The 22425-nt window shown below is 67.9% G+C and overlaps 1 protein-coding gene across 1 annotated transcript in view; it reads right to left on the bottom strand.

Annotated features, from left to right (window-relative positions):
- LOC123363313 (SCO-spondin-like) overlaps nucleotides 1-22425 on the bottom strand; it is a 153155-nt gene that overhangs the window by 98351 nt on the left and 32379 nt on the right. Inside the window, exons 21-35 of the mRNA XM_045004174.1 lie at nucleotides 19999-20133; nucleotides 18302-18504; nucleotides 15462-15589; nucleotides 14367-14476; nucleotides 13822-13971; nucleotides 11342-11435; nucleotides 10626-11026; nucleotides 9263-9493; nucleotides 8656-8862; nucleotides 7593-7829; nucleotides 6707-6829; nucleotides 6190-6281; nucleotides 4766-5003; nucleotides 3612-3764; nucleotides 3036-3176 (exon numbers count right to left, since the gene is read on the bottom strand). Of these exons, the coding sequence (XP_044860109.1) occupies nucleotides 3036-3176; nucleotides 3612-3764; nucleotides 4766-5003; nucleotides 6190-6281; nucleotides 6707-6829; nucleotides 7593-7829; nucleotides 8656-8862; nucleotides 9263-9493; nucleotides 10626-11026; nucleotides 11342-11435; nucleotides 13822-13971; nucleotides 14367-14476; nucleotides 15462-15589; nucleotides 18302-18504; nucleotides 19999-20133 (2643 nt within the window). The remainder of the gene's footprint in view (nucleotides 1-3035; nucleotides 3177-3611; nucleotides 3765-4765; nucleotides 5004-6189; nucleotides 6282-6706; nucleotides 6830-7592; nucleotides 7830-8655; nucleotides 8863-9262; nucleotides 9494-10625; nucleotides 11027-11341; nucleotides 11436-13821; nucleotides 13972-14366; nucleotides 14477-15461; nucleotides 15590-18301; nucleotides 18505-19998; nucleotides 20134-22425) is intronic.

Raw genomic sequence — 22425 nt, 5'->3', positions numbered from 1 at the left:
GAGCTGGCCATGGCCCAACTGAACAACAGGGAGGCCCCGGCTGCGGTGAGTGAGGGGGGGCCCAAGCCTACAAAGAGCTTCGATACGAACTTCCTGGCCCCGCGTAAGGAGGGGGAGGACATAGACACCTTCCTGACGGCCTTTGAGAATGCCTGCGAGCTGCACCAGGTTGACCCTGCAGACAGGATCCGGTGCCTCACCCCCTTACTGGACCCCACCGCCGTGGAGGTGTACAGCCGAATGAGAGGGGAGGAGGCGCGGGACTACAACCTGTTCAAAGAGGCCCTGCTCCGTGAGTTTGGGCTGACCCCGGAGATGTACCGGAAGAGGTTCCGGGGCCAACGTAAGACCCGGGAGGGCACATACCTGCAACTGGTCAACCGGGCGCAGGGGTACGCCCGCAAGTGGACGGCTGGGGCCCAAACTAGAGAGGACCTGCTTGACCTAGTCGTACTGGAGCACCTGTATGAGCAGTGCCCATCTGACCTGAAGCAGTGGCTGATGGACCGGAAGCCGGAGAACCCGCAGCATGCAGGCCAGCTGGCCGACCAATACATGGACAATCGGGCGGGGGATGGCAGGGAGGTGTCTCGAAGGAGCAGGTCTGCCTCAACGCAGAGAGAGAGTCACCATAGGACCTCCCAGAAGGAGCCGAGGGAGGGCCCCCACCAAAGGGAAGCATCTGGCGTCAGGTCCAGCCGTCCCACTCGAGGGGACCCACGAGACATGGGCTGCTATCAATGTGGCCAACCGGGCCACGTACGGGGCCAGTGCCCCAAGCTCCGGGACAAACTGAGCAGACCAACCCCACACCGGGTCAACTTGGTAGAGACCCAGCCGGATGAGGGGCAGCGTTCGCACGAAAGGGGGGTGGGCCGCGTACCCCCTGCGAAGGAGGGAGGGGGGCCCCGGGTTGACCCCTCCGAGGGACTGGATGCTCCCAGCCCTGAGTTTGGGGTTTACAGGGTGGGCACGGGACTACCCCTCCGGAGCGAGTGCCTTGTTCCCCTGGAGGTAGACGGGAAGGAGGTCACTGGGTACTGGGATACGGGCGCAGAGGTGACGCTGGCCCGGCCGCAGGTGGTGGGCTCAGATCGGATGGTGCCCAACACCTACCTGAACCTGAGGGGTGTGATCGGGACCCCATTCAAGGTGCCTGTCGCGAGGGTGCACCTAAAGTGGGGGGACAAGGAGGGCCTCAAGGACGTGGGAGTGCACCCACATTTGCCCACGGAGGTGTTAATGGGGGGGGACCTCGAGGACTGGCCAAGTAACACCCAGGGTACCCTGTCCGTGAACCGTAGTCAGGGTCGACGCAGGGCTCTGCACCCTGACCCCGGGGAAAGTACTTTGGCCGAGACACCGGACCCTGACCCGGTAGGGAGGGAACGCCCAGGGACGGGGCTCAGAGAGGCTGTGGCCCCATACCCAGCCGGTGAGAGAGAGCAGATCCCCGCCCCTGCCCCAGCGGCTGAGTACCAGGCCGCGGTGCGGGAAGACCCCTCCTTGCGGAGGATAAGGGACCTGGCCAACCTCGGGGGGGGACAGACCATGGGACGAGGTGGCCGGAAAAGGTTCCTGTGGGAGAAGGGGCTCCTGTACCGAGAATGGGCTCCCCCAGGGAAGATGGAGTCAGGGGGGATCAGGAGGCAGCTGGTGGTACCCCAGGAGTATCGCCACCAGCTGCTGTGCCAGGCCCATGACATGTCCCCCTCAGGGCACCAGGGAGCCTGGCGTACCCAGCAGCGGCTGCTGCAGAACTATTACTGGCCTGGGGTCTTTGCCCATGTCCGGCAGCACTGCCGCTCCTGTGACTTCTGCCAGAGGGGGAGGAAGGCCCGGGACAGGGGGAAGATGGCTGTAAGGCCCTTACCCCGCCCCGAGGGGCCTGTCCAGAGGGGGGCCAGGGTCAGAAGGGGGGCTCTGAACCGAGAGAGCCTGAATCACAGCCCCCCAGACTGGAACGTTGGGAGAAGGCCCCAGCCCCGTGTGCACCCCAGGGGTACTAGGGTGGGGAAAGGGCGCGGGCGGCATAAGGTTGTAGGTGGGTCCGAACTTCCCCGGGTCACTGGCTGGAGTTCAGTCTCGGAGGGGGGAGAGGTGTGAAGGAGTAGGAAGCACAGACTGTCTGTGTGGGGGAGGGGAGAGCCAGAGGTTTAGGTGAAGATGCAGGAATTCAACTGTGAGCTGAGCTTGGCCTGGGGGAGGGGAGGTGACACCTCTGGCCAGGGGAGACAAAGGAAGGAGGCGGAGGAGAGAGGAGGGGCCGGAGAGGACTGGGAGTCGAGAGTGGGCTGAAGAAGAGAGGGGAGCAGGTAGACCGAGCTCTGATCCCCGGGGGGGGGGGCTGGGAGGCCCCCCAAGATGGACCTAACCGGGGGGATCTGGTTATCTGTGCCTGCAAGACCTGTGTTGGACTGTGTTCCTGTCGTCTAAATAAACCTTCTGCTTTACTGGCTGGCTGAGAGTCCTGGTGAATCGTAGGGAGCACGGGGGTGAAGGGCCTGGGTCCCCCACACTCCGTGACAGCCTGGCAGTTCCTAGCCCCCTGGCACCTCTGGGCCTGGCGGTTCAGAGCCGCGGCACCTCCGGGCCTGGCGGTTCAGAGCCCCGGCAACTCCGGGCCTGGCGGTTCAGAGCCCCGGCACCTCCGGGCCCGGCGGTTCAGAGCCCCGGCACCTCCGGGCCTGGCACCTCAGAGCCCTGGCACCTCAGAGCCCCGGCACCTCTGGGCCGGGCAGGGCTGAGACGTGGCACCTGTGGGTCTTGCTGCATCAGTTATGAATGTAAAACAATTGCCCCAGCCCCTCTTTCATTACAACTCAAACACTGCCCAGTGCCCTACGGCTCGTGGCACCAGCGTCTGCTCCAGTGCGGACCCACAGGGGTTGGCCTGGTCGAGCTACAGCCGTGCCCGAGGGTAGGTGGGCAGTGAGTGCCGTCAGGCAGAGGCAGTGCCCACCCGCTGGACCCCCCGGGGCCCTCCCACCCAGCCCCCCAGACCCCACCCCTCGCAGCCCCCCCCACGGCCCTACCTGGGCTGCAGGGCCTGTCCCTCTTGCACTTGCCCTTGCTAGCCAGGTCGGCACAGGCCATGGGGCACGGGGCACAAGGCCTGCGCACCAGGCCCGCGGGGCAGGCGGTGGCGTTGAGGCAGCCTTCCAGCTGGCAGGGCTCTGCAGAGAGACCGGGGAGCGCGGTGAGCTCACTCGGGGCCGCCAGCCCCCACCACCCACGGCCCAGCCCCGGCAGCTCCAGGGACGAGGCACAGGTGCCAGGCTGGGCTCGACCTCTCGGGAGCCGGCTGCCAGGAGCAGCTGTTCTGGGCCATGGTGGCAGCATCGTAGCAACCCCCCCTCCAGCAGAGGGAGCCCCGGGGCCAACAGCAACACACAGCAGCCCTGCGGGGCCGAGGGCCCCTGACCCCCACTCACGGGCAGGGGAGCCTGGCCAGCGGGGAAGGAGCTACGCCAGACGGTGTCTGTGGGCTCGGCCGAGAGCCAGGCCGCGGGGAAGCACAGAGAGCCGCTCCGCCCCATAGAGTCGCTCTCCAGCGTGGATGCCGGCCGTGCCCAGAGCAGGGGACCCCCGCCGCCGCCCCACGGACTCACTGATCTCCAGCGTGCTGGGCGAGGCTCCGGGCAGCTCGGAGCAGGGCCGGCCCCCGTTCCGGGGCGGGATGCACTCCCGGCGCCGCACCACCACCCCGCGGCAGTCCTGGGTGCAGTTCGCCCACGTCGCCCACTCGCTCCAGGCGCCATCCACTGCAGGGCACAGAGGGGAGAGGGCAGGTGGGACCGGCCCCGCCCACGCACTGCACCAGCTGGAGTACCCCCGTATTGCCCATGTGGGGCTGCAGTGATTCCTGACACATCCCCCCTCTGTCTGTCCCGCACCCGGCTATACGGACACCCCTGTGTTCACCCCGCACCCGGCTGTACGGACACCCCTCTGCCCGCCCCGCGCCCGGCTGTACGGACACCCCTCTGCCCGCCCCGCGCCCGGCTGTACGGACACCCCTCTGCCCGCCCCGCGCCCGGCTGTACGGACACCCCCTCCGCCCGCCCCGCGCCCGGCTGTACGGACACCCCTCTGCCCGCCCCGCGCCCGGCTGTACGGACACCCCCTCCGCCCGCCCCGCGCCCGGCTGTACGGACACCCCCTCTGCCCGCCCCGCGCCCGGCTGTACGGACACCCCCTCTGCCCGCCCCGCGCCCGGCTGTACGGACACCCCCTCTGCCCGCCCCGCGCCCGGCTGTACGGACACCCCCTCTGCCCGCCCCGCGCCCGGCTGTACGGACACCCTCTGCCCGCCCCGCGCCGGCTGTACGGACACCCCTCTGCCCGCCCGGGCCCGGCTGTCCGGCCACCCCTCTGCCCGCCCCGCGCCCGGCTGTACGGACACCCCACTGCCCGCCCCGCGCCCGGCTGTACGGACCCCCCCGCTGCCCGCCCCGCGCCCGGCTGTACGGACACCCCTCCGCCCGCCCCGCGCCCGGCTGTACGGACACCCCCTCTGCCCGCCCCGCGCCCGGCTGTACGGACACCCCTCTGCCCGCCCCGCGCCCGGCTGTACGGACACCCCCTCCGCCCGCCCCGCGCCCGGCTGTACGGACACCCCTCCGCCCGCCCCGCGCCCGGCTGTACGGACACCCCTCTGCCCGCCCCGCGCCCGGCTGTACGGACACCCCTCTGCCCGCCCCGCGCCCGGCTGTACGGACACCCCCTCTGCCCGCCCCGCGCCCGGCTGTAGGGACAGTCTCACCTGGGCAGGCCAGGGCGAAGCACTGCTGGGCCTGCGTCTCCTCGCCGTGGCAGTGGCGCAGGACGTCGTTGGCCCGTCTGGTGCAGACCCGCCTGCGGATCTGCAGGCCCGTCCCACAGGACCGGCTGCAGGGGCTCCAGGGGGCCCAGGGGCTCCAGAGCCCACAGTCCCGCTCGTCCGAGGGCAGCCAGCCCGAGGCCTCGCTGCCGTCAGCGCAGTCCGCCAGCCCGTTGCACACCTGCAGGGAGCCAACCCTGAGCCGCCCGGGGAGAGGCAGCGACGCACAGAGCTGGGGGGCGGCAGTGACGGGGGGAGACAGAGAGCAGGGGGCAGGGGGCAGGGCAGGGCAGGGCAGGGAATATGGGTGGGTGGGGGAAGCAGAGACCAGCGAAGGGGGCAGAGGGCAGGGCAGTACGGGCAGGTGGGGGAAGCAGAGACTGGCGAAGGGGGCAGGGGGCAGGGCAGGGCAGCACTACGGGCGGCTGGGCGAAGCACAGACCAGCCGGTGTGGGGGAAGCGTCGGAGCGGCAGAGCAGCAGGCACTAGGGGCTGGGACGCAGCAGGGAGCGGGGAGACTGACCTGGGAATGTCTAGTTTTACTGGGGTGTCTGCATGGGGGGGGAGAGCAGGGGGTAGGGTGACCAGATGTCCTGATTTCATAGGGCCAGTCTCGATATTTGGGGTTTGTCTTGGATAGGCTCCTATTACCCCCCACCGCCTGTCCCGAGTTTTCACACTTGCTGTCTGGTCCCCCTAGCAGGGGGTGACTGTAGGTGAGGGGTGCCTGAGCCTGGAACCGAGCCGGGAGGGGGGTGGGGAGCTGGACGAAGGGAGGAGGAGAGGACGGGGCGGGGAGCCGGCTGGAGGGGTTTTTGGTTTCAGTTTGGGGCTGGCTGGGAAGAGGCAGGAACCCCAGGGTGGGGTCTAAGCTCCCCCCCCCCGAGGGCCCTGGCTGAGGGCCCTGGCTGTACCCACCAGCCCCGCGTGGGACGGTCTCAGCGGCTGGGGGTGAGGCTGCCGGGTGCCAGGGCTGCGACGCATCGGCCAGGGGAGCATGGCGGGAGGGGCCGGGAGCCCGGGGGAGGGCGGGGCAGGTGGAGGCGGGGGCGGGGGGGCACTGAGGCAGGCGCAGGGGGGGCAGCCTGGGCACTGCTAGGCAGGGAGCTCGCAGGTCTCGGGCCAGGGCACAGGGTCTCTGCCCAGCTCAGCCAGGGGCACTGCCCTTCCCCCTCCCTGGTCGCTAGCCAGAGGGAGCTCTGCCCCGCCCCGTCGGCCGGCACCTCCCAGCCCCGCAGGCAGGGGGCAGCGCTGGGCCAGCAGCCGCACACCCGAGCGTCGGAGCCCCCGCCAGCGGGCACTGCCCCCGCCACCCCAGCCCCCGCCAGCCGGCACTGCCCCCGCCCCAGCCCCAGGCCCAGCCGTACCTGCTTAAAGGGGATGCATCTGCCCTCAGCACACGAGTACTCGGCGCAGGGCCCCACTGTCTGGTTCCTCTCGCCGGCCGGGACGTACTGTTCTGCAGGGGGGCGAGGGGGGGCAGTGAGAGGCCCAGGGGATCCGCCAAGCAGAGCAACAGCCCTCGGCCCGCTCCCCCCCGCCTGTCACAGCCACGGCCCTCTGCCCACTCCCTCCCACCCGTCACAGCCACGGCCCTCTGCCCGCTCCCGCCCCCGTCACAGCCACGGCCCTCTGCCCGCTCCCTCTCCACCCATCACAGCCATGGGCCCCTGTAGTTTGGCATTGTTGCCTCCCTGCAGTATAAGCTCTGATCAATGTGCCCATGTAGCCCCGTGACCCCCTGTGCTGGCTCAGACCAGTCGTCCTGTCACCCTGCCACCTCCCATGTGTTCGGCCTGTGCAGAGCCTGGGGCAGGCCCCCATCCCAACGGCTGTGCTGCCGGGAGCGCCCCAGGCCTGTGCCATCCCCCCAGCCGCCCTCACCGCAGGCCAGCTCGTCCTCGCCCTGGGGGCAGTCGTGCGAGCCGTCGCACACCCGGGAGACGTTCACACACATGCGGTTGTTGCAGACGAAGAGCCCTGGGCAGGGCGGGATCTCGGTGGATCCTGCCAGGGAAGGAAGGGGACATCAGTGACCCTGCTCTGGGGCGCAGGACCACCCTGGCCGGCACTGGGGGGGGGGTGTCTGCCGCTGCCTGGGGCGGGGGGCTTCCCGCGTGAGCAGCCCCTGGCTGGGTCGTCGGTGGGAACCGAAGCCAGGCCCTGCCCATGTCACCGGGTGTAAAGGCGAGTGGGCTGGGCCCAGGGCAGCGAATGGAGCCGTTGCCCACTCAGCGGGCTTGGCTCTGTGCCCGAACCGGAGCCCGGCTCGGGGTGGGGGGGGCGGAGGGTTACGCCAGGGACCCCAAGGCACAGGTGCGGCTGGCCTGCACTGAGGACTCAGCACGTGCCCTCGGCTCCCTCTGCGCGTTCGCCAGACGCGGGGTCCGTGGTCAGCTGGGCTCTGGCGGAGGGGACCCCAGGCGGCCTCGTCTGCCCCGGAGGGTGCCACCGTCTCCGAGCACGGCTCTGAGCAGCGGGAGGCGGGGGCCGGGTCGGGCGGGGCCGGAGGAAGGGCCCGGGGGGCCCGGGCCGGGTTGGGAGCCAGGAGGCGCGGGCCGGGTCGGGCGGGGCCGGGGGAAGGGCCCCGGGAGGCGGGGGCCGGGTCGGGCGGGGCCGGAGGAAGGGCCCGGGGGGCCCGGGCCGGGTTGGGAGCCGGGAGGCGCGGGCCGGGTCGGGCGGGGCTGGAGGAAGGGCCCGGGGGGCCCGGGCCGGGTCGGGAGGCGCGGGCCGGGTCGGGCGGGCAGGGCCGGGGCGGCGCCGGGCTCACCGCAGTTGTCGGTGCTCTCGTCGGACTGGTCCCGGCACTGGGGGATGCCGTCGCACAGCTGCCCGTAGGGGATGCACTCGGCGGTGACGGCGCACGTGTGCTGGTCCAGGCCGCAGGTCCGGTTGCACACCAGCTCGTCGCTGCCGTCCAGGCAGTCGGCCTCGTCGTCGCACACCCAGCCGCGCGGCCTGCACTCCCCGCTGCCGCAGTGGAACTCGTAGCGGCCGCACGGGGGCGCTGTGAGGGGAGACCGAGGGAGCCCTCAGGGCTAGGTCCTGCGGGGGGGGGTCCTATAGGGAGACCCTGGGGAGGGGACCCAGCAGCAGCCTCGTCCCCTGCTCACTGCACTACAGAGCCGATGCCTCAATGCCAGCAGGGGGCGCTGTGGGGAGGGGGCAGGGTGCTGGCTGTGGGGGGAGCTCCCAGCACGGGGCTCTGTGGGGGGAGCGGGGCAGGGTGCTGGCTGTGGGGGGAGCTCCAGCCAGGGGGCACTGTGGGGAGGGGGTCAGGTCACTGGCTGAGGGGAGAGCTCCCAGCAGGGGGGCTCTGGGAAGAGGGCAGGACGGTGGCTGTGGGGGGAGCTCCTGGCAGGGGGGCTCTGTGGGGAGGGGGCGGGGCGCTGGCTGTGGGGGGAGCTCCCAGCTGGAGACACTGTAGGGAGGGGGCGGGGCGCTGGCTGTGGGGGGAGCTCCCAGCAGGGGAGCTCTGTAGGGAGGGGGCAGGGCGCTGGCTGTGGGGGGAGCTCCCAGCTGGGGGGCTCTGGGAAGGGGGCAGGGCGCTGGCTGTGGGGGGGGCTCCCAGCTGGGGACGCTGTAGGGAGGGGGCGGGGCGCTGGCTGTGGGGGGAGCTCCCAGCTGGGGGCTCTGTGGGGAGGGGGCGGGGCGCTGGCTGTGGGGGGAGCTCCCAGCACGGGGGGCTCTGGGAAGGGGGCAGGGCGCTGGCTGTGGGGGGGGCTCCCAGCAGGGGGCACAGTGGGCAGCAGGGAGGAGCTGTGCCCCACTGCCGCTGACTGGCCAGAGTGCGGAAGCCGCAGCCCCCGCTCGGCGGCCCCTGGCCCACTCACCGGCGGTGCGGCTGGCCGGCGGCAGGCGAGTCGTGGGCAGCGCCGTGGGCAGGGTGACGGGCAGGGCACTGGGTCGCGCCGTCAGGCACCGAGCTGGGCTCTCGTCAGAGCCGTCCCCGCAGTCCCAGGCTCCGTCGCACACCCGCGTCCTGCTGACACAGGAACCGTCCGGGCACGGCAGCTGCCCCGGGGCACAGGTCACCCGGCCTGCAGCGGGGAGAATTCAGAGGGGCTGCCCGGTCACACGCTGCCACCCAGCTGAGGGCAGCTCCCAGCGCAGGCCCCAGGGCAGGGGGAGGCGCATTGGCAGGCGGGTTGGCAGCTCTCGCTGCTCCCCGCACTCGGCTCCCAAGGGGGATCCAGGCTCCCGGGCCGTCAGCCTGGCCCCCTCACGAGCAGGGCATTCGCTCCAGGGCCTGCACAGCGGCATGGCGGGGCTCTGAGGGGGGCGGCTGCCCGTAGAGGACAGTCCGGGCGGAGTGGCGGGGCGAGGCCGGGCCTGGCGAGGGGGTGGTCGCCCCTGGGCGGAGGATGGCCCCAGCACAGCCAGGGGGGAGGCCAGTGAGGGGAGAGCGGAGCCGCGCGGGGCGGTGGACCAGCGGCTCACCTGGGCAGAAGGCCTCATCGGTGCCAGCCGGGCAGTCCCTCTTCCCATCGCACACCAGGGCCGGCGGCAGGCACAGCGCGTCCGGGCACTGGAAGTCGCCGGGGGGGCACACGCACTCCCGCTCGTCACTGAAGTCCCCGCAGTCGTCGTGCCCGTCGCAGCGATGCAGATAGGGCACGCACCGCCCTGCCGCGCAGCCAAACTCCCCGGCCCCACAGGGGGGGCCGCAGCCTGCCGGGGCCAGACGGGGTCAGACTCCTTCCACTAGGCAGCTCTGCCAGCGTGGGCGAGGCATGGCCCAGATCCCCCCACCAGACTACCTGGGGAACGGCACCTGTCCGGCAACCTGGCACTCAGCTACCGGGAGCGGGGCCCAGGCTCCCTCGGGGGTCTCCACAGGGAGCCAGCACTCAGCTACCGAGAGCGGGACACAGGCTCCCTCGGGGGTCTCCACAGGGAGCCGGCACTCAGCTACCGGGAGCGGGGCCCAGGTTTTCCCGGGGGTCTCCACAGGGAGCCGGCACTCAGCTACCGGGAGCGGGGCCCAGGCTCCCCGGGGGTCTCCACAGGGAGCCGGCACTCAGCTACCGGGAGCGGGACACAGGCTCCCCGGGGGTCTCCACGGGGATCCGGCACTCAGCTACCGGGAGCGGGACACAGGCTCCCCGGGGAGCCAGCACTCAGCTACCGGGAGCGGGGCCCAGGCTCTCCCTGGGGGTCTCCACAGGGAGCCAGCACTCAGCTACCGGGAGCGGGGCCCAGGTTTTCCCGGGGGTCTCCACGGGGAGCCGGCACTCAGCTACCGGGAGCGGGGCCCAGGCTCCCCCGGGGGTCTCCACAGGGAGCCGGCACTCAGCTACCGGGAGCGGGACACAGGCTCCCCGGGGGTCTCCACGGGGAGCCGGCACTCAGCTACCGGGAGCGGGGCCCAGGTTCTCCCAGGGGTCTCCACGGGGAGCTGGCACTCAGCTACCGGGAGCGGGACACAGGCTCCCCCGGGGGTCTCCACAGGGAGCCGGCACTCAGCTACCGGGAACCAGTGGCACCGACAGGAGGGTGCAGGCCCCACGCTCTGCCACAGGATCATACCCCCCATCACTCACCATGCAGGACCTGTTCCACCTTCCGCTCCGGGCACCCCCCAGTGAATCACCCGCCAGGGCCCCGTATTCTGAGCCCCGTGCGCATAGGGGCAGGGCTGGGATCTCTGCCTGGGGATCTCCAGAGGGGCACAGCCGGGGCATCACTTCTCGTGGGCCCCAGCACACAGGCTCTAGGGCCTGGCTCGGTAGCCCGCTGGCCAGGTGGGTGGCCCTGCCCTGCCCCTCGCTAGCCCAGGCCCAGCCCATGGCCCGTCACTCACCAGCCTCATCAGATTCGTCAGCGAAGCCGCAGTCCAGCTCCCCGTCGCAGACGTGTGCCCGGGGGATGCAGCGCCCATTGGCGCAGCGGAACTCCTGCTGGGCGCAGCCGGGCGCCGGGCAGTCGCGCTCGTCCGAGTGGTCCAGGCAGTCGGCGGTGCCGTCGCAGCGGTACCCCCAGGCCACGCACTGCCCGCTGGCGCACTGGTACTGCTGCGGGGCACAGCTGGGCACGCAGAACTCGTCCGAGCCGTCCCCACAGTCGTCCTCGTTGTCACAGACCCAGGCGCTGGGCACGCAGCGCCCGCCCGTGCGGCAGGCGAACTCCGCCTCGGGGCAGCGGGGCGGGGCCGGGCAGGGCTCTGCGGGCGCATCGCACTGCCACAGCCCAGCCTCACACGTGCTGCGGGCCGAGAGAGAGCGGGCGTCAGGGCCTCGCCAGGCAGGGATGCCACGGGGCGGAAGCAAAGCTCCTGAGTGATGTCTGTCCGCCCGTGTGTCCGCTGGGGGAACTGCCTCCCCGGGGGGAGCTGCCCATGGCCTCTCCTGGCTGTCACCTCAGGGCATGGGGCTGGCGGGGAGCCCCCTGGGCTGTGGCAGTGCCCCCAGATGGGCAGAGCACGTGCCTCGAGGGCGCTCAGCGGAGGCGGGCCCGGAAGATGGGCAGGAGGGAGCTGGCACAGGGGAGATGGCTGGCAGGGCACTAGCCTGAACTCACCAGTTCTTGCACTCCTGCTTCACCACAGCGCCCGCCGGGAACGAGATGCCCTCCCAGAAACATGGGCACTCAGCAGGGTCGATGCAGCTGCCATCTGCCGAGGCAGGCGGGAGAACAATGCAGTCCGGGTCCTGGAGATCCCCCACATTACCCCAGGGCCCTCGGGGACTCAGGGCCCCACAACCGGCCAAGAGGGCTGCAGGGGAGCACCGAGAGAGACGGCCTTTCCCCCACCCCGTTCCCGAGCAGCCAGCTCTGGGGGGTGAGAGCCCATCCCCAGCGCGGGTGTCTCCCACGGCCTGCTTCTGAACTAGGGTGGAGTCAGGGGCATCCCGGCTTCAGGGCCGGCACAGTGCGGCCCCAAGGGGCACCGGCGGGGAGGCAGCATCCCTCAGACCTGCTGGGATGCTGTGTATAGAAAGGTGGCCGCCCCATCACTTCAATCTTGTACAAAGCCTATCACGCGAGGCATCCCGGGAGAGTTCCGATTTGCTACGTGCTGCGTGTATCAGCTGGGTATGGGAAGGAGGAATATCGGCTGTTTGTGCCTGGGCGACACCCCTAGAGAGATTGACCTCAGGGCTAGCCAGCGAGGTGTTGGTGGCCCATTAAGGACACTCCATTCTCACAACGGGCCATTGGAGAAACTCATCCCACCCAGCTGGCCTTTCCTGGGGACACCTCAGGCAGCCAGGGGTCAGTGGCTGCCCCTCAGTCAGTGACCTAAGGCTCCATCTTGTACCAGTAACTGTCCATGCTCACGTGACCCTGGACTCCATCTTGGGCCAGTCACTTCCCAGGCACCTGGGCTGTGACATCACAGCTTTGCCTCATAGAATCATAGAATCTCAGGGTTGGAAGGGACCTCAGGAGGTATCTAGTCCAACCCCCTGCTCAAAGCAGGACCAAACCCAACTAAATCATCCCAGCCAGGGCTTTGTCAAGCCGGGCCTGAAAAACCTCTAAGGAAGGAGATTCCACCACCTCCCTAGGGAACCCATTCCAGTGCTTCACCATCCTACTAGTGAAATAGTGTTTCCTAATGTCCAACCTAAACCTCCCCATCTGCAACTTGAGACCATTGCTCCTTGTTCTGTCACCTGCCACCACTGAGAACAGTCTAGATCCATCCTCTTTGGAACCCCCTTTCAGGTAGTTGAAAGCAGCTATCAAATCCCCCCTCATTCTTTTCTGCAGCCTCTTTCCTGCTCTGGGCACTTCCAAAAAGGAGTATTTTGGACAACGGACTGGGACCCGTCCAATCTTTTGGAAGTTGCCAGAGAGACTTTTGCAAGACAGCAGCCTGCTCCATCGCTGCCGTGTTGAAAATCACACCTACGTGTGATTCGTTAACCAGCCAATAACTCTCTGCTTTGCTTTGCTTCATAAACCTTGCGTTCGCTCGCTCAGGACGGGCCGGCAGGGTGATATTGGGAAGGCCTGAGGGACACATGGAGCTGGAGGTGAGTGTCTGGTCCCTTGGGCCTGGGAGAACCTGTCACGTGGTGAATTGGATTGTCAGGAACCTCTCAGGATCTGAGCCCTGCTTGGCTGGCTGGGAGCCCGGGCTGGAACGCTGACGGGGGACTGGGGTTTTGGCTGCTTGTGAACCAACGTGGTGACACAAGAGCGAGTCGCTTTTTGTTACTGGTTCGATGACTCTAATCACAGAATAAACCACCAGTTTGGGGGCTTGTCCCCCCATTTCTGGCAGCCTGCCCTGAGTGGGGCATATTCAGTGTGGCCCGTCCCAGGCCCCGAGTCACACCTGGGACAGGCTCCGTCTCCCCACACCTCAGAACCCCTTTCACTGCCCTGCCCCCAGCACCCTGTCGCCACGGTGCCGCCAGCGCCCCCATCACTGCCACATTCCCAGTGCCCCCATCACCGCCCTGCCCCCAGCACCCCTGTCACCGCCCTGCCCCCAGCGCCCCCCGTCATCGCCCTGCCCCCAGCGCCCCCGTCACTGCCCGACCTCCAGCCTCCAATCACCCACCCTGCCCCCAGCGCCCCCGTCACCGCCCTGCCCCCAGCGCCCCCATCACCGCCCTGCCCCCAGCCCCCCAGTCACCGCCCTGCCCCCAGCCCCCCGTCACCGCCCTGCCCCCAGCGCCCCCGTCACCGCCCTGCCCCCAGCGCCCCCGTCACCGCCCTGCCCCCAGCCTCCCTCACCGCCCTGCCCCCAGCCCCCCCGTCACCGCCCTGCCCCCAGCCTCAAATCACCGCCCTGCCCCCTGCTCCCCCGTCACCGCCCTGCCCCCAGCGCCCCCGTCACCGCCCTGCCCCCAGCGCCCCCAGTCACTGCCCTGCCCCCAGCGCCCCCAGTCACCGCCCTGCCCCCAGCGCCCGTCACCGCCCTGCCCCCAGTGCCCCCAGTCACCGCCCTGCCCCCAGCGCCCCCATCACCGCCCTGCCCCCAGCCCCCCCATCACCGACCTGCCCCCAGCGCCCCCGTCACCGCCCTGCCCCCAGCAGCTCACCATGCAGGACCCTCCCGTCGGGGCAGAAGCAGCCCTCCACGCAGGAGATGGCATCACAGTGCTCGGCGGGCTCCAGGCCGAAGTTCTTGCAGGTCTGGGGGCAGGCGGGGCCGCAGGCTTCGTACTCCAGCCCGTTGTCGCACTGCATGGCTGGCAGGGAGACACGGAGGCAGGGGTCACGGCCACTGGCTCTCCGGGGGCTCAGGAGGTCTGGGAGCCAGGCTGCTGTGGCGACATGCTGCAAACGGCCCCACCCCGGGGGGACAGAGCCCTCCCGCCTCCAGCCTGGCCTGGGAAAGATGGGGGAGAGGGCAATACCGCAGGGCCTGGGCTCTGCTGGGCGCCCCTCTGCCCCGCTCCCTCTCCAGGCCTGACAGCCAGCCGGAGACCCGCGGCTGGACGTGCTGCCATGGACCCCGCAGCTGTGGCTGGGGAGCAGACAGCCCTGGGGGAGTCCCCGGCCCAGCCTGGCACACAGGGGAGCTCTGCCCACGCCCGCCAGCCCCAGCCCCTCTCGCCAGGCTCAGCCCAGGGCGGGCACTCACGGCACAGCTCCTGGCTCCTCCAGCGGACGTACACCCCGCGCTGGTTACACTCCTCGGCGTAGGCCGCGATGGCTGTGCACAGACACTCGCAGTCCCCCCCGGAGTCGCACCTGCCAACACACAGCGCCGCATCAGCCGCCGGAGAGGGGCAGTGACCTGGGCGGGGGATTCATCTCCGTGTCCAGCCTGGCTCCCCTATAGCCCCGGGGAAGGGGAGGGGAACCCGGGCTCCATGCTCAGACCTGAGGGCAAGGGGAAGCCAACCTGGGTCCACTCAGCCCGGAGCTCCCCCCATGCACCCAGACCCCCCAGGGACACACAAACGTGGCCTCCTGCCTCTTCTCTAGGAGCTGTGCTGGCGCCAGAGGGGGCTCTGGCTCCCTCCCTAGCATCCCTCGCGCCGGTCCTGAGCCCCTCACGATCCCAGGGCAGGCCTGAGCAGAGCCAGGGGAGGCCAGCACCCGCTGCCCTCTCTCAGACCAAACCCCTGCACAGAGCACTGGCTGCAGGGAATGGCTTGGGGAGTGGGAATTGTTCAGAATGTGTTGTATGAATATTGTGCCTGCCTCACTGCAGAGCCCCAGAGGGCTGGGCGGCCTGGGGCCCATGGACAGTCCCAGAGGACAATGCCCATTGCAGTTGCCCAGACATTTGGTACCTAGCAACAAATGACCATAGACAGCCGCTGTGTGTGTGTGTGTGTGTGTGTGTGTGTGTGTGTGTGTGTGTGTGTGTGTGTGTGTGTGTGTGTGTGTGTGTGTGTGTGCTTGTGCGCAGCCGCCCTTCCAGTGTGTGTGTGTGTCAGAGACCAGCTGGAGGACAAAGGGCGGGGGAGGGGCCAGGAGGGGCTGAAAGCTCCTGGACTGGGTTTAAAGTCAGAGAGCTCTGGGGCCGAGCCAATGGCCCATGTCCCAGCAGGCAGGGAAGCTGGGGGGGTGGACCCCCATGACAGTGTGACCCTGAGGGGGCTGACACAGAGAGGAGCCCTCCCAAAGCCAAGTGAGAGCACCAGGCCTGTGGATCCGGGACAGCTTCTCTCGCCAGCACTCAGCGCCCAGGCCCCAGAGCCTGCCCAGTCCAACCCCTGGCACCTACCCGCAGGCATCGAAGACACACCAGTCGTAGAACTGCTGGCAGGGCACCTCCTCGTGGCACGGGGCAAAGAGATGCTGCATGATGATGCTGCAGCGCTTCCGGGCCCAGGTCCCACGGTGAGCGTTCGCCTGGGAACCAGAGGTGGGAATGAGAGCACCCCGAATTCCCAGCCACCGCAACACCCCTGCAGCTCAGCACCCCGAATTTCCAGCCACCGCAACACCCCAGCGTCCCAGCACCCCGAATTCCCAGCCACCGCAACACCCCTGCAGCTCAGCACCCCGAATTCCCAGCCACCGCAACACCCCTGCAGCTCAGCACCCCGAATTCCCAGCCACCCCAACACCCCTGCAGCTCAGCACCCCGAATTCCCAGCCACCGCAACATCCCTGCAGCTCAGCACCCCGAATTCCCAGCCACCGCAACACCCCTGCAGCTCAGCACCCCGAATTCCCAGCCACCGCAACACCCCTGCAGCTCAGCACCCTGAATTCCCAGCCACTGCAACACCCCTGCAGCTCAGCACCCCGAATTCCCAGCCACCGCAACACCCCTGCAGCTCAGCACCCCGAATTCCCAGCCACCCCAACACCCCTGCAGCTCAGCACCCCGAATTCCCAGCCACCGCAACATCCCTGCAGCTCAGCACCCCGAATTCCCAGCCACCGCAACACCCCTGCAGCTCAGCACCCCGAATTCCCAGCCACCGCAACATCCCTGCAGCTCAGCACCCCGAATTCCCAGCCACCGCAACACCCCTGCAGCTCAGCACCCCGAATTCCCAGCCACTGCAACACCCCAGCGTCCCAGCACCCCGAATTCCCAGCCACTGCAACACCCCTGTAGCTCAGCACCCCGAATTCCCAGCCACCACAACACCCCTGCAGCTCAGCACCCTGAATTCCCAGCCACCGCAACATCCCTGCAGCTCAGCACCCCGAATTCCCAGCCACCGCAACACCCCTGCAGCTCAGCACCCCGAATTCCCAGCCACTGCAACACCCCAGCGTCCCAGCACCCCGAATTCCCAGCCACTGCAACACCCCTGCAGCTCAGCACCCTGAATTCCCAGCCACCACAACACCCCTGCAGCTCAGCACCCTGAATTCCCAGCCACCGCAACATCCCTGCAGCTCAGCACCCCGAATTCCCAGCCACCGCAACACCCCTGCAGCTCAGCACCCCGAATTCCCAGCCACTGCAACACCCCAGCGTCCCAGCACCCCGAATTCCCAGCCACTGCAACACCCCTGCAGCTCAGCACCCCGAATTCCCAGCCACTGCAACACCCCTGCAGCTCAGCACCCTGAATTCCCAGTCACCCCAACACCCCTGCAGCTCAGCACCCCGAATTCCCAGCCACTGCAACACCCCTGCAGCTCAGCACCCTGAATTCCCAGTCACCCCAACATCCCGGCACCCCGAATTCCCAGCCACCGCAACACCCCAGCGTCCCAGCACCCCGAATTCCCAGCCACCGCAACACCCCTGCAGCTCAGCACCCTGAATTCCCAGTCACCCCAACACCCCTGCAGCTCAGCACCCCGAATTCCCAGCCACCGCAACATCCCTGCAGCTCAGCACCCCGAATTCCCAGCCACCGCAACACCCCTGCAGCTCAGCACCCCGAATTCCCAGCCACCGCAACACCCCTGCAGCTCAGCACCCCGAATTCCCAGCCACCGCAACACCCCAGCGTCCCAGCACCCTGAATTCCCAGTCACCCCAACACCCTTGCAGCTCAGCACCCCGAATTCCCAGCCACTGCAACACCCCTGCAGCTCAGCACCCTGAATTCCCAGTCACCCCTGCAGCTCAGCACCCCGAATTCCCAGCCACCGCAACACCCCAGCGTCCCAGCACCCCGAATTCCCAGCCACTGCAACACCCCTGCAGCTCAGCACCCCGAATTCCCAGCCACCGCAACATCCCTGCAGCTCAGCACCCCGAATTCCCAGCCACCGCAACACCCCTGCAGCTCAGCACCCCGAATTCCCAGCCACTGCAACACCCCTGCAGCTCAGCATCCCGAATTCCCAGTCACCCCAACACCCCTGCAGCTCAGCACCCTGAATTCCCAGTCACCCCAACACCCCTGCAGCTCAGCACCCTGAATTCCCAGCCACCCCAACACCCCAACACCCCAGCACCCCGAATTCCCAGCCACTGCAACACCACCGCATCTGGGTACCCCAAATTTCCAGCCACCGCAACATCCCTGCAGCTCAGCACCCCGAATTCCCAGTCACCCCAACATCTCGGCACCCCGAATTCCCAGCCACCGCAACACCCCAGCGTCCCAGCACCCTGAATTCCCAGCCACTGCAACACCCCAGCGTCCCGGAACCCCAAATTCCCAGCCACCGCAGCACCCCTGCAGCTCAGCACCCCGAATTCCCAGCCACCGCAACACCCCAGCATCCCAGCACCCCAAATTCCCAGCCACCGCAACACCCCAGCATCCCAGCACCCTGAATTCCCAGCCACAGCAACACCCCAGCGTCCTGGCACCCTGAATTCCCAGCCACTGCAACACCCCAGCGTCCCAGAACCCCAAATTCCCAGCCACCGCAGCACCCCTGCAGCTCAGCACCCCGAATTCCCAGCCACCGCAGCACCCCTGCAGCTCAGCACCCCGAATTCCCAGCCACAGCAACACCCCAGCATCCCAGCACCCCAAATTCCCAGCCACAGCAACACCCCAGCATCCCAGCTGCAGCAGCATTGCAGCCTCCCGTCCACCCCTGCCACACTCCAGCCCTCAGCGCCCCGGCCTCCGCCCAGCACAGCACTCCCCCGCTGGCGCGGGTTTCCTCTCCCCTGCCAGCTCCGGGACGTACGATGCAGGGGTGCTCGAAGTCCTCATTGTTGACCTCGGGGCACAGGAGGCTGACGCGCCAGGAGTTGCCGAACAGGTCGGAGGTGGGCTCCACGACGCCCTGCCGGCTGGTGAAGTCGTTCTCCGTGTCCCCATCGAAATTCCCGCACAGCCCCGCCACCCGGCCCTGGTACTGGGGGTCCAGTTTCACATACACCCGGGTGCCTGGGGGGGAGAGAGCAGTGGGCTCGGGGTTCTGCTAGCGGGAGGGATGGGAGCTCTGCATTCCCAGGAGCTCCATCTGGGGGGAGCCGCACCCCCTCCAGGGTCCCCCGACTCCCTCACCAGGCTCTGGGGGAAATTCAGCCTGACCCCCGTGTACCACCAGGATCTCACTGCAGCGGGGGTGTGACGTTATTGAGATAATCTGGGACCATATAGAACACGGTTGCAACCAAGGTCCTGTAGTGGCACCAAATCTTATGTAAAGGGGTCATGTAAGGTGTCTAAGACCAGGTTCTGGGTTGCTGGTTAGGATTGTGCTGTCTGGGTGTGTGTATCATTTTGTAGTTGAAGTTATGTATATTGGCTCTGTCCTGTCTGTATTTCAAACTTGTGCTCTGCTTCTGGGAGACACCCCAGACAAGTTGGTGTCAGCTCTGCCTAGCCTGCTTGATGGCCCATTAAGGACCATTAGCTACAGAACTGACCCATGGAGAGAAGGCAGATACGCCTTGTGACTCAGCAAAGTGCAGGGACTGGCCCATGTGACTCCAGACTCCATTTTGCTGTAATTTTCCACAGTAAGGACAAAAAGGTTCTTACACCTGGAAAAGCCTATATAAGGCTGATGCCTCATCTCCATCTGGTCTTCAATCCTGCTTCTTACCTCTGGAGGGACTTTGCTACAAGCTGAAGCTCTGCACAAAGGACTGAGGACCCATCCCAGCGGGGGATGTTCCAGAGAGTTGATTTGAACCTGCAGTTTATGCCATCACCGCTGCAAGCCTGAACTAAGAACTTTGCTATCACTGTATGTAATTGATTCCATTTAACCAATTCTACCTCTCATCTCTACCTTTTTCCCTTTATGAATAAACCTTTAGATTTTAGATTCTAGAGGATTGGCAACAGCGTGATTTGTGGGTAAGATCTGATGTGTATATTGACCTGGGTCTGGGGCTTGGTCCTTTGGGATCGAGAGAACCTTTTTCTTTTATTGGGGTGTTTGTTTTCATAACCAGAGGGGTCGCCGTGTTAGTCTGGATCTGTAAAAGCGGCAAAGAGTCCTGTGGCACCTTATAGACTAACAGACGTTTTGGAGCATGAGCTTTCGTGGGTGAATACCCACTTCGTCGGATGCATGTATTCACCCACGAAAGCTCATGCTCCAAAACATCTGTTAGTCTATAAGGTGCCACAGGATTCTTTGCTGTTTTCATAACCATTCATCCCCAGGACGAGTGCACTGGTGGTGATACTGGGAGACTGGAGTGTCTGAGGGAATTGCTTGTGTGGCTTGTGGTTAGCCAGTGGGGTGAGACCCAAGTCCTCTTAGTCTGGCTGGTTTGGTGCAGAACTCCCCTGGCAGGGCCCCGCCCCCTCGGCCGGGCAGGGCCCCGCCCCCTCGGCCGGGCAGGGCCCCACCCCCTCGGCCAGGCAGGGCCCCACCCCCTCGGCCAGGCAGGACCCCGCCCCCTCGGCCGGGCAGGGCCTCACCGCCGTCCCAGAGCACGCTCAGCCCCAGCTGGGAGATGAGGATGAGAAAGACGCCAGCTCGCTCCAGGCTCAGGCCATTCCCGCTGTAGGTCTTTGGGGGCCGCACGGAGACTCCATTCACTGTCACGTCCTTTCCTGGTCACAGGCAGAAAAATCAGAGCGTTGTATCGCCGCCCCCCGATGCAATACACCGTAACACCCCACCCCACGACAGAATACAGTGCCCCGCACTGCAGGGCCGTATCATGTAGCACACCACACTGTGATGCAATGGTGGAATGCACCACATTGGACTGCGATGCACCGCACTGCACCACAATACCACACCCCGCACTGAGATGCAATACGCTGTAACGCACCACACTGCAATACTGCCAGATTGCACTGCAATAAAATGCAACGGTGCAGTGCACAATTCGACTGTGAGGGCTCTGCTAACCAGGGAACCTACAACTCCCTTCCCCTGCCTCCACCGCGCACCCCCCCTTCCTGCTGGGAGGGGCCAGGCTCCAGTGGCTGCAAGCGGCGCCCGCGTGGCTGCTGAGAGGCCTTAGCCGGACGCACAGAGACAGCGCAGGAACCACCTGCAGAGCCGCGTGTGGAGCAGGCTGTGGCTGCCAGCCGGCGGGGGCAGGACCGCGTGGGGCTTGTGGGGGAGCAGCAGCGGCTGGGCAGGGAGCCAGGGCAGAGGGGCCCCAATGAGAGACATGAACTGAGCCTGGCCTGGGAACCCGCAAGCTCCGACTTGCTCTGGCCTGGCCTGCCCTGGGGCCAGCCGGGAACCCCTAGTGCTCACTTCTCCTGGAACGGCTCACGGCTCTGCCCCCGCTGTCCCCAGGGGGCGCCAGCCCCCCACCTCTCAGCAGGTGCACCACGGTGTTCCCGATCCCCCCCCCCAGGGGGCGCCAGCCCCCCACCTCTCAGCAGGTGCACGATGGTGTTCCCGATCCCCCCCCCCAGGGGGCGCCAGCCCCCCACCTCTCAGCAGGTGCACGACGGTGTTCCCGATCCCCCCCCAGGGGGCGCCGGCCCCCCACCTCTCAGCAGGTGCACCACGGTGTTCCCGATCCCCCCCCCCCAGGGGACGCCAGCCCCCCACCTCTCAGCAGGTGCACGACGGTGTTCCCAATCCCCCCCCCAGGGGGCGCCAGCCCCCCACCTCTCAGCAGGTGCACCACGGTGTTCCCGATCCCCCCCCCACGGGGCGCCACCCCCCACCTCTCAGCAGGTGCACCTGGGTGTGCCCTATCCCCCCCCCGGGGGGGCCTCCCCCCACCTCTCAGCAGGTGCACGACGGTGTTCCCAATCCCCCCCCCAGGGGGCGCCACCCCCCACCTCTCAGCAGGTGCACGACGGTGTTCCCAATCCCCCCCCCACGGGGCGCCGGCCCCCCACCTCTCAGCAGGTGCACCACGGTGTTCCCGATCCCCCCCCACGGGGGGCCAGCCCCCCACCTCTCAGCAGGTGCACGTTGGTGGTCCCGATCCCCCCCCACGGGGCGCCGGCCCCCCACCTCTCAGCAGGTGCACCCCGGTGTTCCCAATCCCCCCCCCACGGGGCGCCCGCCCCCCACCTCTCAGCAGGTGCACCACGGTGTTCCCGATCCCCCCCCCAGGGGGCGCCAGCCCCCCACCTCTCAGCAGGTGCACCACGGTGTTCCCGATCCCCCCCCAGGGGGCGCCAGCCCCCCACCTCTCAGCAGGTGCACCACGGTGTTCCCGATCCCCCCCCAGGGGGCGCCAGCCCCCCACCTCTCAGCAGGTGCACCACGGTGTTCCCGATCCCCCCCAGGGGGCGCCGGCCCCCCACCTCTCAGCAGGTGCACCACGGTGTTCCCGATCCCCCCCAGGGGACGCCAGCCCCCCACCTCTCAGCAGGTGCACCACGGTGTTCCCGATCCCCCCCCCACGGGGCGCCAGCCCCCCACCTCTCAGCAGGTGCACCACGGTGTTCCCGATCCCCCCCAGGGGGCGCCAGCCCCTCACCTCTCAGCAGGTGCACGACAGTGTTCCCGATCCCCCCCCAGGGGGCGCCAGCCCCCCACCTCTCAGCAGGTGCACCACGGTGTTCCCGATCCCCCCCAGGGGACGCCAGCCCCTCACCTCTCAGCAGGTGCACGACAGTGTTCCCGATCCCCCCCAGGGGGCGCCAGCCCCCCACCTCTCAGCAGGTGCACGACAGTGTTCCCGATCCCCCCCAGGGGGCGCCAGCCCCCCACCTCTCAGCAGGTGCACCACGGTGTTCCCGATCCCCCCACACGGGGCGCCAGCCCCCCACCTCTCAGCAGGTGCACCACGGTGTTCCCGATCCCCCCCAGGGGACGCCAGCCCCTCACCTCTCAGCAGGTGCACGACAGTGTTCCCGCTCCCCCCCCAGGGGGCGCCAGCCCCCCACCTCTCAGCAGGTGCACCACGGTGTTCCCGATCC

Source organism: Mauremys mutica, chromosome 2 (genome assembly GCF_020497125.1).
Source record: "Mauremys mutica isolate MM-2020 ecotype Southern chromosome 2, ASM2049712v1, whole genome shotgun sequence".
Lineage (NCBI taxonomy): Eukaryota > Metazoa > Chordata > Testudines > Geoemydidae > Mauremys > Mauremys mutica.
This window is presented reverse-complemented; position numbering and strand designations above follow the sequence as displayed.